Source organism: Neolamprologus brichardi, chromosome 14 (assembly GCF_056152115.1).
Source record: "Neolamprologus brichardi isolate AB-2024 chromosome 14, ASM5615211v1, whole genome shotgun sequence".
NCBI classification, from domain to species: Eukaryota; Metazoa; Chordata; class Actinopteri; order Cichliformes; family Cichlidae; genus Neolamprologus; species Neolamprologus brichardi.
The window spans coordinates 499106-512500 of record NC_142117.1 but is presented as its reverse complement, the minus strand read 5'-3'; the positions used below and the strand labels follow the sequence as shown (position 1 = coordinate 512500).

Genomic DNA, 13395 nt, shown 5'->3' with positions numbered 1-13395 from the left:
CAAGAACCGGAGTAATGGAAGCAAATTTTCCAGTTAGGAGACTAGCCGCAGCAACAAGCTGAAGTCTATGAAGGTGGACGGATTGGAGACCAGAGTGAAGGGAAATGCAGTAGTCTAATGTGGAAGTCACAAAAGCATGGATAGGTTTTTCAGAGATTTGGCACAGCTGGTAAAAGATTACTGAGGACACTTGTTATCCAGCTTAAATGAACTGTCCAGGAAAACACGGAGATTGCTCCCATTGTCAGGAAGCTGGCAAGGGCCAAATAGAGCGGCTAGTTGGTCCTGAGGGACATGACTATCAAACACCACAATCTCAGTTTGCTTTTCATTCAAAAGAGCGACAGTCCGTCTTCACTCCAGAGGCGTGACATCCCAACGATTTGTCACGTCCCGCGGCATTCCTGAGGAACGCTTAAGGTGACCTTCTGCGTTCTTATGCTACGCACCGAGTTATGGATGAGATCCAGCAGCATACACGTCCCAGCCATGTATTCCAGCCCTAACCTTCCCTAACCATAATTTAAGTAAAACGTACATGTGTAGATTCATTCCAAACGGTTCTCATGTTTCCTCATTTTTACGATCTCGTAACATTGGGACGTGTTGATGCCTGGAAGCGTAATATAGCGATGATTTGTCACCGAGCGTAAAATGATACGCTTTGGGAGTGAGACCGTTTGCCTGCGCTCCTGTTACTGAACCAAGGCACGTGATAAGGAGTGAAGTCGATCCTCGTTCTGACTGAGAGCTGCATCAATAACCTCGCTGCAGGCTCGGGACCTCGCTGCGTCGGGCTCAGGGCCTCGCTGCGGGCTTGGGACCTCGCTGCGGGCTCGGGACCTCGCTGCATCGGGCTCGGGACCTCGCTGTGGCTGTCTCAGGACCTCGCTGCGTGGGGCTCAGGAACTCGCTGCGTGGGGCTCGGGACCTCGCTGTGGCTGTCTCAGGACCTTGCTGTGTCGGGCTCAGGACTCGCTGCGTGGGGCTCGGGACCTCGCTGCGTCGGGCTCACGACTCGCTGTGGCGGGCTCGGGACCTCGCTGTGGCTGTCTCAGGACTCGCTGCGTGAGGCTCGGGACCTCGCTGTGGCTGTCTCGGGACCTCGCTGTGGCTGTCTCGGGACCTCGCTGTGGCTGTCTCAGGACCTCGCTGTGGCTGTCTCAGGACCTCGCTGCGTCGGGCTCAGGACTTGCTGCGTGGGGTTCAGGACTCGCTGCGTTGGGCTCGGGACTTCGCTGCGTGGGGCTCGGGACCTTGCTGCGTGGGGCTCGGGACCTCGCTGTGGCTGTCTCAGGACCTCGCTGCGTCGGGCTCGAGGACTCGCTGCGTCGGGCTCACGACCTCGTTGCGTGGGGCTCGGGACCTCGCTGCGTGGGGCTCAGGACCTCGTTGTGGCTGTCTCAGGACCTCGCTGCGTTGGGCTCAGGACTCGCTGCGTGGGGCTCGGGACCTCGGTGCGGGCTCGGAACTTCGCTGCGTGGGGTTCGGGACTTCGCTGAGTGGGGCTCGAGACCTCGCTGCGTGGGGCTCGGGACCTCGCTGCGTGGGGCTCGGTTCCTCGCTGTGGCTGTCTCAGGACCTCGCTGCGTCGGGCTCACGACCTCGCTGCGTGGGGCTCGGGACCTCGCTGCGTGTGGCTCACGACTCGCTGTGGCGGGCTCACGACCTCGCTGTGGCTGTCTCAGGACCTCGCTGTGTTATGCTCAGGACTCGCTGTGGCGGGCTCACGACCTCGCTGCGTGGGGCTCGGGACCTCGCTGTGGCTGTCTCAGGACCTCGTTGCGTCGGGCTCAGGACTCGCTGCGTGGGGCTCAGGACTCGCTGTGGCTTTCTCAGGACCTCACTGCGTCGGGCTCAGGACTCGCTGCGTGGGGCTCAGGACTCGCTGCGTCGAGCTCACGACCTCGCTGCGTGGGGCACGGGACCTTGCTCCGCGGGGCTCGGGACCTCGCTGCATGGGGCTCACGACTCGCTGTGGTGGGCTCAGGACCTCGCTGTGGCTGTCTCAGGACCTCGCTGCGTCGGGCTCAGGACTCGCTGCGTCGGGCTCAGGACTCGCTGTGGCTGTCTCAGGACCTCGCTGCGTGGGGCTCGGGACCTCGCTGCGTGGGGCTCGGGACCTCGCTGCGTCGGGCTCGGGACCTCGCTGCGTCGGGCTCAGGACTCGCTGCGTCGGGCTCAGGACTCGCTGCGTCGGGCTCAGGACTCGCTGCGTGGGGTTCGGGACCTCGCTGCGTGGGGCTCGGGACCTCGCTGCGTGGGGCTCGGGACCTCGCTGCGGCTGTCTCAGGACCTCGCTGCGTCGGGCTCAGGACTCGCTGCGTCGGGCTCAGGACTCGCTGTGGCTGTCTCAGGACCTCGCTGCGTGGGGCTCGGGACCTCGCTGCGTGGGGCTCGGGACCTCGCTGCGTCGGGCTCAGGACTCGCTGTGGCGGGCTCAGGACTCGCTGCGTGGGGCTCACGACTCGCTGTGGCGGGCTCAGGACCTCGCTGTGGCGGGCTCAGGACCTCATTGCGTGGGGCTCACGACTCGCTGTGGCGGGCTCAGGACCTCGCTGCGTCGGGCTCAGGACTCGCTGCGTCGGGCTCAGGACTCGCTGCGTGGGGTTCGGGACCTCGCTGCGTGGGGCTCGGGACCTCGCTGCGTGGGGCTCTCGACTCGCTGTGGCGGGCTCAGGACCTCGCTGCATCGGGCTCAGGACCTCGCTGTGTCGGGCTCATCGGACGTACCAGAGCGTTAAATAAGTGTCTGTGTTGGCGGTAACACAACCCTGAAGGTGACGGACGAGGACTGAAACACTAAGGACACTTCCACAGGGTCCTTGGTTACACATGAAGATGAAGGCTGTGATCTGCACGTGTGTTTGCTTCCTCAGCTGCTGTGGAGCCTGACCCTGTTCCTGTGGAAGATGTGATTGAAGCTGCTGTGGCAGAAGACACAGCTGCACCCTCACCACCAGGTATGTGTGGACAGCAGAGTCAGCTGTCAGTGAGATATACTCAGTGTGTAAAGACACATCAGTCACAGGAAGTGCTTAGAGAGTCTGACAGTGTGAACTTTGTGTTTCCTCAGAGCCTGAAGCTGCATCAGAATCAGCTCCTGTGGCTCCTCCTGAGGCCGATGAGGTTATACTGACAAACCTTTCACTCTTATTTCTGTTGCGCTTCCTTCCTGCTGATGACACTTTGGTGGTCTACCTGTTGTTGTTCAGGTGATTGAGGAGGAGCCAGAGGTGCTGGAGGAGGAGCCTGCTGCAGAAGAGGAGGATGCTGCTGTCGAGGAAGAGGAGGTGATGTGTGTTTGCTATTAGTGTGCTGCCATGTCAGTGTGTCGAGGAGTAGACGGAGCAGAGACTCTTTCACTTGTGAAACTCTGAGCTGCACTTTGGTGAAAAGGTTCATTTATTCACTTTTATTTGACTTTATTTGACACTTTTAGATTAGAATTAGTTTCTTTAATCCACAGAACATGGACATAAACAAATCCATGTTTCTGTGGTAGAAAACAGGAACGTCTGTCATGTAGCTGTTTACCTTTCACTTCATTGCGTTGGCGTATGGATGGACCCAGAACTGAAAAAGTTCTAAAAGTTATGAACATGTAGTAAAAAGTCCAAAATTAGTGTGTTTCCCAAAGCTGCTGGGTGGGCTGCAGTAGGGCCGGCCTGAGCTTTGAAGGAAACTGAAACAGCCACATCATGCAGAACAAACTCTGTGTGTCTCTGATGATCTGTGTCCCCCAATCAGTCTGACAGAAGCATCCTCACACATACAGCACACAGTAACACATGTTCCTCACAAACACAACAATCCCAGTGTCCTCTATGTTCTGCTCAGTTCATCCTGCCATGGGAACGCCATGTTCTTCGTTTGTTCACTGGCTCATGTGACACTTTCCCTGCATAAACAGAAGTGTGGTCCAGAGTCATGCTGACAGCCTGATTGGTCCATGTGCAGGGAAGGTCCACGTTAGCCTGAACTATAAAGACACGGCTCAGGTTAAAGAGCCGGTAACGCTGTAGTGACAGGAATCCCTATAGTTGGTGCAGCCTGTAAGATGCAGCAAAACTATAACGTCTGAATATGGTTTAATGTGCTGATTCAGGTTGCTGAAGAAGAGCCAGCTGCAGAGGAGATGATGGGAGACCAGCCTGCAGAGGAGGAGGAGGAAACAGAAACAGAGGCCACAGAGGAGGCTGTGGAGGAGGCCACAGAGGAGGCTGTGGAGGAGGCCACAGAGGAGGCTGTGGAGGAGGCCACAGAGGAGGCTGTGGAGGAGGCTACAGAGGAAACCGCGGAGGAGGCTACAGAGGAGGCTGTGGAGGAGGCTACAGAGGAGGCTGTGGAGGAGGCCACGGAGGAGGCTGTGGAGGAGGCCACGGAGGAGGCTGTAGAGGAGGCTGTGGAGGAGGATGTGGAGGAGGCCACAGAGGAGACCGAGGATGAAGCTGCAGCAGAGGTGGAAGAGTCTCTCGCTGATTCAGTGGAGGACACAGACGAGGAGGTGGCTGAGGAGACAGCTCTTACAGAGGAAGCTGTTGTGGAGCCACCTGAAGAAGAGGAGGCTGCTCCTGCACAGGGAACTGAAGAGGAGGCTGCTCGCTTGGAAGAAGCTTACGAGGAGACGGCAGCAGTAGAAGAGGAGGAGGAGGAGGCTGCTCCATCAGAGGAACCTGCTGAGGAGGAAGAAGCTGCAGAAGAATCTGAGGCAGAAGAAATGGAGGCAGCACATGCAGAAGAAGCTGCTGAGGAAGCTCCTGTAGAGGAGCAAGAGGCTCCTTTAACAGACGCTGTTGAGGAGCAAGCTGAAGTAGAGGAAGAGACACCAGAGGAAGAAATAACTGAGGAGGAAACAGAACCAGGTAAGACTGAAGCTCCTGAGAAAAGGAGACGGTACACACTGACACGTATCAGTTAAAGTTTCCAACACAGGAAAGCATATTTGTTTTTGTGCGTTGAAGGACATGTCCTGGTCCAAAATGACTCCAAGGTTCCTCACAGTGTTACTGGAGGCCAAGGTAATGCCGCATCAGCAGCATGGCTCATGTGTGGGTGCTGACACTGTCTGTGGGGTGTAGTTTAACCTCAGAGGAACTGTTGAGTGGTCATGGAGGTCACTGTAACAAATCCATTTCCACTCATGAGCCTGTCTCATGTCTCCATCAGCACTGATAGCTGATCAGGACAGATCAAAGTCCAGGAAGCTCATGAGAGCCACGTGTGCTAGCTGACCAACAGCACTGATCAGCTTATCATCCTCTCACTCCTGTGATCTATACAAGTTACTGCCAGCACCAACACCGTGCTGAGGCAGACTGACTTTCAGGAGAATAATGTTGTTTAAATGTTTTTACAGCGGCAGAAGAAGAAGCAGCACATGGTGGTGGTGAGTGACACGTTTTATTCCTGAAAGCTGAACTTCGCTGTGCCTTCAGAGGGCTGTGACTGTTGTTCTCGCTCTACTTCAGCATGTGTTTCTGTTTTTGCAGCAGCGAGGGCTCCTGAGATGGAGGATCTGTGGAAAGACGAGCCTACAGGTAACCAGTTTCATGGCTTCACGTCCCATTAGAAGATTTGAAGAATCAGACTCCCTAAATTTAACGTATAAAATGCATCTCTGCCCGACTCCCTGCAGTCGTAGTTTGAACAGGGAAATCAGTCTTAGCACAGCTAGGTGAAAGGTCACACAGCTGCTGTGTGCTCTTTTAATCAGACGACCGGCAGCTGCTGACTTTATCTTCGTGCAGCAGTGCAGTGATGAGTCAGGAGGTAGTCCTAGTCAGCTGTTTAAACAGCTCCACGTGCTGTAGCTGGTTGAAGGATGTTAATCTGCAGCTGTGGAGCATCAGACTGCACCACAGAGCAGAGCAAGAGGCTGGTCCAGTCTGTTTCTTTGACATCACCTACCTGAGGAACTACATGCAAATGTGGGGGCTTCATGGTCACCTGATTCAGCCCCTCTGTCACCCACAGGGTTGCAATAAAGATCATTAGCAGGAATGAAACACGATTTATTGATGTGCATAGGTCAGTTTGAGGTGAGGCGGTCAGACTTAGCGAACCATCACAGCAGAACGTGATGAGGATTAGGGTGGGACCCCGAGTCCAGGCGCTGGGTGGAGATGAAGATGCAGCGATGGGAAGGAGGGGGGGTGCACAAAGATGTCTGCAAGGAACAATGACAGATGCACAGTGAGATGTAAAGTACGTGAAGAAGGCCAGAGGGCCTAGACCGGTGACGTCACAATCAGCCTGACGGCGTGGGAAAGTGGAAGTAAAGCTTAGATTAGCCACCAACAGCTGGGAGCAGACGATGTGTAACAGAGATGAAGGGGGGGTGGTTCACGGCGTACTTTGGTGGAGGACAGGTCACCTGTGAACACTGACCAATCGTCTCTCTGCTCTTGCGTCCACAGAAACGTAGGCCACGGCAGTCGTCGCTGTGATGGAGCAGGGACCACTGACACTGCATCAGCACCATCTGAGCTCAGATGATGATGCCCCTCTCCAGAGAAATGATTGAGTTGTCACGGCAACAATCGCCCCTCTCCCCCCATTTTCACCCCTCCCTTTAAATTTCCCTTTTAGTGTCAGTGTGTGATGATGTTCACTAATATGCTTCCTTTACCTTTGTTGTTTCTTTCAGGTTTTGGCTCATTCTTTGTTTTCCTGTTTCCTTCAGGGTGTTTTAGTTGAGTGTTTGGGCAGATGTCCACTCCCTGTGACGTACGAGTGTGTGCTGCACTCGCAGTCTTGTACCTCTCAGCAAAGAGCTGGAGCTGCACGTTAAGAAGCTTCACACTTTAAAGTGTTGGAGCAACCAAATCAAATCCCCGAGCCGAAGCTGCTGCTCGGTGTAGAGAGGACTCTATGCAAAGGTGTGACGCGCGTCACCCACCTCCTTCCTCCCCCTCCTCCTCCTTAGCATCAGGTGAATTTACCACTCAGTGTCGACTCCAGGATGAGCCATATGCTAACACATGAACTGTGTTTGTGAGTAATGTTATGTGCTGACAGATCTTTGCTTCTCCTTCTTGTTGTGTGAGCTGCAGTTTAGTTTTGCAGACTGTGTTTGACTCTTTTTGTTATCTCACTACATCAAACTGTATTCTGTCGACTCCCAGCTGGATCTTCTGTTCGCACAGCTGAACTGTGAGGGCAGCACGGACGCTGCGCCCCTCCACGTTTATAACAGTGGCTCATTCCTGTGGAAATCCAGCCTCTCCGTAGAGGCTTAACGCCACCCTGTCACACACAATAATGTCAAATCTTATTTTGAAGGCCAGATGTAGACTCAAACATCGTTTCTGTTTGTTCTGTAAACATAAGTCACCTTGCTTCACTCGAGGATGATGATGTGAAAACGCTGTAGGAATCAGTAAACACTACGTGTGGTCCTCACTTACTGTAACTGTTTGTTAGGGGTGCGACAGCTCTTTCTCCTGTAACACTAGCTGGTGTTTCCGTTTGCTGAAACTCAATGTGAACTGAACCTTTGTAACATTGAAAAGTAGAATCTTTACTGAGAGACAACTTTTAGATTTTTTAATAGATTTTTTAAAAAGAATTTGGAGAGATGAGAAGAATTCTTATGATGCTTGCGGTGCTTTGTACTAAGCCATAAGCTGTTTGCTGACTTTGTCCTGTGAAGCACAAACAGAGAAACACTGTTTTTCAGTACTCGGCCCTGGTCACAGGTCACGTTCACGTCTCAGAGGGTTGTGGCGCACAGGCAGCTTCTGATGAACACTATGCAACAAAGTATCAATGATGACAGAGGAGTGGAGGGGGCGTGGCCACCCTCTTCCATGACATGCTGTCTTTGAGCCACAGCCCTCAGATTATGGTTGAGTGTGCAGGTGTGACACTGTGCTGACTAAATGATCATGAAGTGGGAAGTTTTTCTGTTCTGGGAGCTACAATAAACGATTTGGGACAACACAGCAGTGCCTGTTTATTTAGTTGTTGTTGTTTACCTGTTGTTTACCTGTGTGAAGCCTCGTCACAACACAAGACTTATTTAGTAATCGATGCTGTGATGGTATAGAGAATCCTCCAACATGTGACGTCGAGCTGCACAGCGCTGTCAGACGGCTGTGTGTGAAACAGCCACAGTGGGTCACTGTGTGATTACAGCTCTATGTCCCACTGTCCTGTCACAGAAACAAATCCGTGCTTCTGTGCTTTTTGGCTATTTTACAGAATTTCAATGATTTTTCTCTCCATGTTCAATTTTTTTCTTCTTTTTGCAGAAACATGTTGTTGAACTTAGTTTAAAAACAGAAGAACAAGAATTTTTGAATACATTTGTGTAATTATCATCATCATATAACACACTTTAAAACAACCACAGCTGACGCAAAGTGCTGTACATCAAAACCAAATAATACAAATACATAAGATATAAAACAAAAAGTACAAAATGAATTAGTTTTTTTGTAATCAAACGAAGTCTCGCTGAGGCCAAAAGCCAAAGAATAAAAATGGGTTTAAGACGTATTTTATCTCATCTTATTTACTAATGCAGAGTGACTGCACAGGAAATGGTATTAACACTGCTGGAAGCAGTGAAAATGATTCAAAGTGGAGATGTCAATCAGACCTCTCTGAGGTGCACAATACTTTTTTTTTTTTATTATTTTTTATTTCGTGAGAAGAATGGGAATGTTTTTAGTTTTAGTATAGGAAAGTATCAAAGGGTTGGTTGGAGCTGAAGAAGGTGGAGTCTAGCAAAGGGAAAGGCTGTGGAAGGAAGGAGAAAATAACTTGTATCAGTTGGCTAAGCAGATCAAGCTCTAGCAGATTAGGGCGATTAAGGACGGGTGGAAATTGACTAAGACATGACGAGGGGATGTTAAGAAGATGTAAGGAATACTTAGCAGCCGATGAATGAAGAACAAGAGGATGGAGGACAGATGGTGGGTATGAAAGTGCAGAGGAACAAGTGATGACATCTATGAAGAGTGGAAAGGTGGTTGGTCCAGATGACATATGTTCACAGTGGTGATACGTTGGCCTGATCAATCATGTTTGAAGATGACATTGTGATCTGTAATGAAATTCAATGCAGTGTTATTTACACAAATCACAACATCAGTCGCCTCAAGGTGCTTTATATTGTAAGGTCGACCCTACAATAATACCTACAGAGAAAAACCCAACAATCATATGACCCCCTATGAGCAGCACTTTGGTGACAGTGGGAAGGAAAAACTCCCTTTTAACAGGAAGAAACCTCCGGCAGAACCAGGCTCAGGGAGGGGCGGGGCCATCTGCTGTGATTGCAATCACAGCAGATGGCCCCGCCCCTCCCGGTTGGGGTGAGAGAAGGAAAACAAGATAAAGACATGCTGTGGAAGAGAGACAGAGATTTATTTACTTTTTTTGCCAGCCCCGTTTGGTTCTTTAGCCATCTGAATTACTGTCTGTAGGCAAAGAAAGATGCCCAACGGATTTACTTTACCAAGTGGATCATCACAGCCTTGCCATATTGGTCTGTATTCAAAAGGGTTCCCCATGTAATGGTCTGTTAGAGGGTGTAGAGAGCCATAGCCCCGTACCCCAGGCCATGAAGCAGGCATGGAGGAGATCCAGGCCCCAGACATCCAGAGGCCCCAGAGTGCGAGAGCCCAAGGAGGACCACCGGAGGGGCATCCGTGCCACCCTCCTGGAAAGAGCTGAGGAGAGCCCCAGACGAGGGGTCACCCATCAGCCACGGAGCAGAAGCCAGAGGGGGCTCTGCCGGCAGCCAGATGTGTAAGAAGGGCCCCGACCGAGCCAAAGATGCCAGACCCTGCTAAGCAGCCACCAGGAGTGAGTCGGTACATACCTGAGCGCCCAGCCCTGGACACTGAAAACCACCAACCCACCGACGTCTGAGGGTATCAGCCAACAGCAGGGAGTGTGGTGGGTGGAGATAGGCCTCCACACCTGGGGGGGCTGAGATGTTCCCAGAGAGGTGGAGTCTAAGACCCGACCATACATATAGACACAGACGAACAGGCGCACGCAGACACGAACGTGCATTCCCACCCTGCACACATATACAAATACTCAGCACTCACCCAGCATGGAGACACACACAAACAGACACTGTACACACACTCACACTGCCCAAACATCCTCTATACCCCAGGTCCAGGTACCCTCGCCCCCAGAGGGGGAATCCGCCCCCAGAACCAGGAGATGTTACCCTTTCCCCGGGGTGGAGACAGGCAGACCGTCCCTGGTCCCGCAGTAGCAGGGAGGCCCAGCATCCCAGACCGGACGGCCAACTCCTCCGCGCCCTCCGCCCCAATGGCGAACAGAGAACGGGGGTTTGTGACCACCCCATACCTCCCTCTGCCCGCTCATATGTGGTGTTGCTGCATGTTGTTCTAAAGTGCACTTAAAACACAGGAGGTGCTGCTGCCAGAGAGCAGCAGGTGTCAGCACGGCCCCTCCCGAGAACCTCAATGTCCACATGCATTTAAAATTGAGAGGTGGGCACTGGCCACAGAGGTGAGGTTGAATACACAGACCGTCCTGTGGGCGCCGTGTAACGTGCCCACCCCCAAGGCCCTATATGTATGTGTTATGAGAGTGTGAGTAATGTGGATGTCTAAGTTGTGGAATAAAATTGAGGCACAGGTGGCCAGAAGGGGACGGGGGGGGGGGTCTCCCCTGTACCCTGGTGACACACCTGCACCCCAAGGCCCTGCATGTGTGGGTGGGTGTGGTGGAGCGAGTAGAGGGAGGCAGTTGGGGATGGAAATAAGGGAGGGGCAAGCAGCCCCTCCCTGGGTCAGCTCCCCTGCTGATCACAGTAGGCACCCTCGCCCTCTGGAACCCACCAAGGTCAGGGGGCCCGGGCCCGTTCAGACCAGGGCCCACAGCAGCAGCACCGCCAAGCCCCACAGGACCCGTGGCCAGAGATTAAAAACAAGTATGGTTCAGTGCAGAGAGGTTAGGGTCATTAACACATCATGACAAAAGAAGAAACACCCAGTGCATCATGGGAATCCCCGGCAGCCTACGTCTATTGCAGCATAACTAAGGGAGGATTCAGGGTCACCTGGTCCAGCCCTAACTATATGCTTTATCAAAAAGGAAAGTTTGAAGCCTAATCTTGAAAGTAGAGATAGTGTCTGTCTCCTGAATCCAAACTGGAAGCTGGTTCCACAGAAGAGGGGCCTGAAAACTGAAGGCTCTGCCTCCCATTCTACTTTTAAATACTCTAGGAACAACAAGTAGGCCTGCAGAGCGGGAGCGAAGTGCTCTAATAGGGTGATATGGTACTACAAGGTCATTAAGATAAGATGGGGCCTGATTATTTAAGACCTTGTATGTGAGGAGCAGGATTTTGAATTCTGGATTTAACAGGAAGCCAAAACAGGAGAAATCTGCTCTCTCTTTCTAGTCCCTGTCAGGACTCTTGCTGCAGCATTTTGGATTAGCTGAAGGCTTTTCAGGGAGTTTTAGGACTTCCTGGTAATAATGAATTACAGTCGTCCAGCCTGGAAGTAATAAATGCATGAACTAGTTTTTCAGCGTCACTCTGAGACAGGATATTTCTAACTTTAGAGATGTTGCACAAATGGAAGAAAGCAGTCTTATATATGTGCATTGAATGATTTCCTGTGTTGTTCAGTGGTGCATTATGGGTAATCTTAGTCTCTCACTGAGCGTGCTCCTGTGACTGGCCACCACATCATGGAGTGGGTGGGAGGTATAATCCAGCATCGTCCTTATGTTGGACAGCATCCGCCTCAGACACCACCCTAAGGGAGTCCAGCTCCGTCCCCACAACATTACTGGCCTTGTGATCAGTTTAGTGAGTCTGTTGGCACCTGCGACTTCTGCAGGAAGTGGAACACAGCCGACACAAATGAACATGATGCCACAGGGGAAGCAAAACTAAACACACTGAACAAGACTTTCAAAATAATTCAAAAGCAAGTCGTGTAAAGTGCTTTAGGTGCTAAAGTTCTGTATAAGAACCAACCACCCCATATGTGCCCAACTAGCTATTGGTCCAACTAGTTATGAGATATACTAGTCAGCTGAAGCAAATCCTGCATGTTATTCATGTATGAGCTGAGCTGCTGTGCGCCCATCCTGCAGGTGGCAGCAGCGCTCTCTCTATGTTGGAAGGAGGCGGCATGAAGAAAGACGATAGTTTGGTAACCAGTGTGGTTTTCTAGTTCGTTGAAAGTGACTGGTCGTATGTAGAGTTTGTCATAGTAAACTAACATATAACCACTTGACCAGTGCAGGGTTAAACCCTTCTGTTGCAGGCGTATGGGTGTTAATGCTCACATTAGCGCCACTTGGCAAAACTACTGTGATCGAGGATATGTCCATGGTTGTACACAGCATATGATGTGATCATGGAAGAATGACTCAAACCTTATGAGATTCTGTGAAATCTTGACTTTTAAATGAGTTTTCAGTCCCGCTGCATTTAAAACACGTGTCTCCACATCGCCAAAGGTCTGTGAGTGCAGGTTTAAAACACACGATGTGGTCAAAGAGTTGTTCTTTGGTCCTCATGGTTGATTCACTGTCAGACACTACAGACGCCTCTGCAGTTCCCTTCTGGGGACAAATCCTGATTGGTCGACTAACCCTGAGTCGGTCACACGTCCATTTTGCATCCGTTAGTGTGTGTGAGCTCCAGTGTGCTGCATTCATGCTGAGCTCTCTGGCATAGTTGCCATGGTGACTTTCTGACTAACCAATCAAAGTTTTGTCTGCAGAATATTTCAGTGTTTTGTGCAAAAACACACATAACAAGCAACATGTTGGAGCCACTATATAAATACTGCATAAACACACACACTGCACGTCTGCACAGAAGTGTGTAATAAAGCCCAGATCGCTCTCTTTCCCTCTGTATCGAGTACCCACCCCCAGTCTATCTGCTCTCCCTCATGGCATTACCATGGAAACTCAGCTGAGATTACAAGGTTGCACCAGCAGTGAGGAGGACGGAGGGCGAGGAGCTACAGTAAGGAAGCAGGACGTAGTGTGAGATGGTTTTAAATGATTACCCAGCCATCGCCATCATCCTCACTCCCTTCTTTCATTGTGTGTGTGTGTGTGTGTGTGTGTGTGTGTGTGTGTGTGTGTGTGTGTGTGTGTGTGTGTGTGTGTGTGTGTGCGTGTGTGTGTGTGTGTGTGTGTGTGTGTGTGTGTATTCAGGTCGCTAACCGTCTGACTTTCCTGCTGACTGCTCTGCTGCCTTTTCCTCTTCATGCTCCCTAATGCTGTAACTCCACACAAACAGGAGAATATCCTCAGTAAACATCCCATGCTCCCACTCCATCCCCCCACCCCCCCCCCCCACACACACACACACACACAGACACACACAAGCCCGTTCAGCTATCTTACTGAGGACCTTCATTGACA

General features: G+C 51.6%; 1 protein-coding gene across 1 annotated transcript in view; it reads left to right on the top strand.

The window, feature by feature from the left end:
* Positions 1-7944, top strand: part of asph (aspartate beta-hydroxylase) — a 21946-nt gene extending 14002 nt beyond the window's left edge. Inside the window, exons 8-14 of the mRNA XM_087851405.1 lie at positions 2880-2963; positions 3077-3129; positions 3216-3293; positions 4109-4865; positions 5360-5389; positions 5493-5540; positions 6420-7944. Of these exons, the coding sequence (XP_087707531.1) occupies positions 2880-2963; positions 3077-3129; positions 3216-3293; positions 4109-4865; positions 5360-5389; positions 5493-5540; positions 6420-6427 (1058 nt within the window). The 3' untranslated portion in view covers positions 6428-7944. The remainder of the gene's footprint in view (positions 1-2879; positions 2964-3076; positions 3130-3215; positions 3294-4108; positions 4866-5359; positions 5390-5492; positions 5541-6419) is intronic.
* The last annotated feature ends 5451 nt before the right edge of the window (positions 7945-13395 follow it).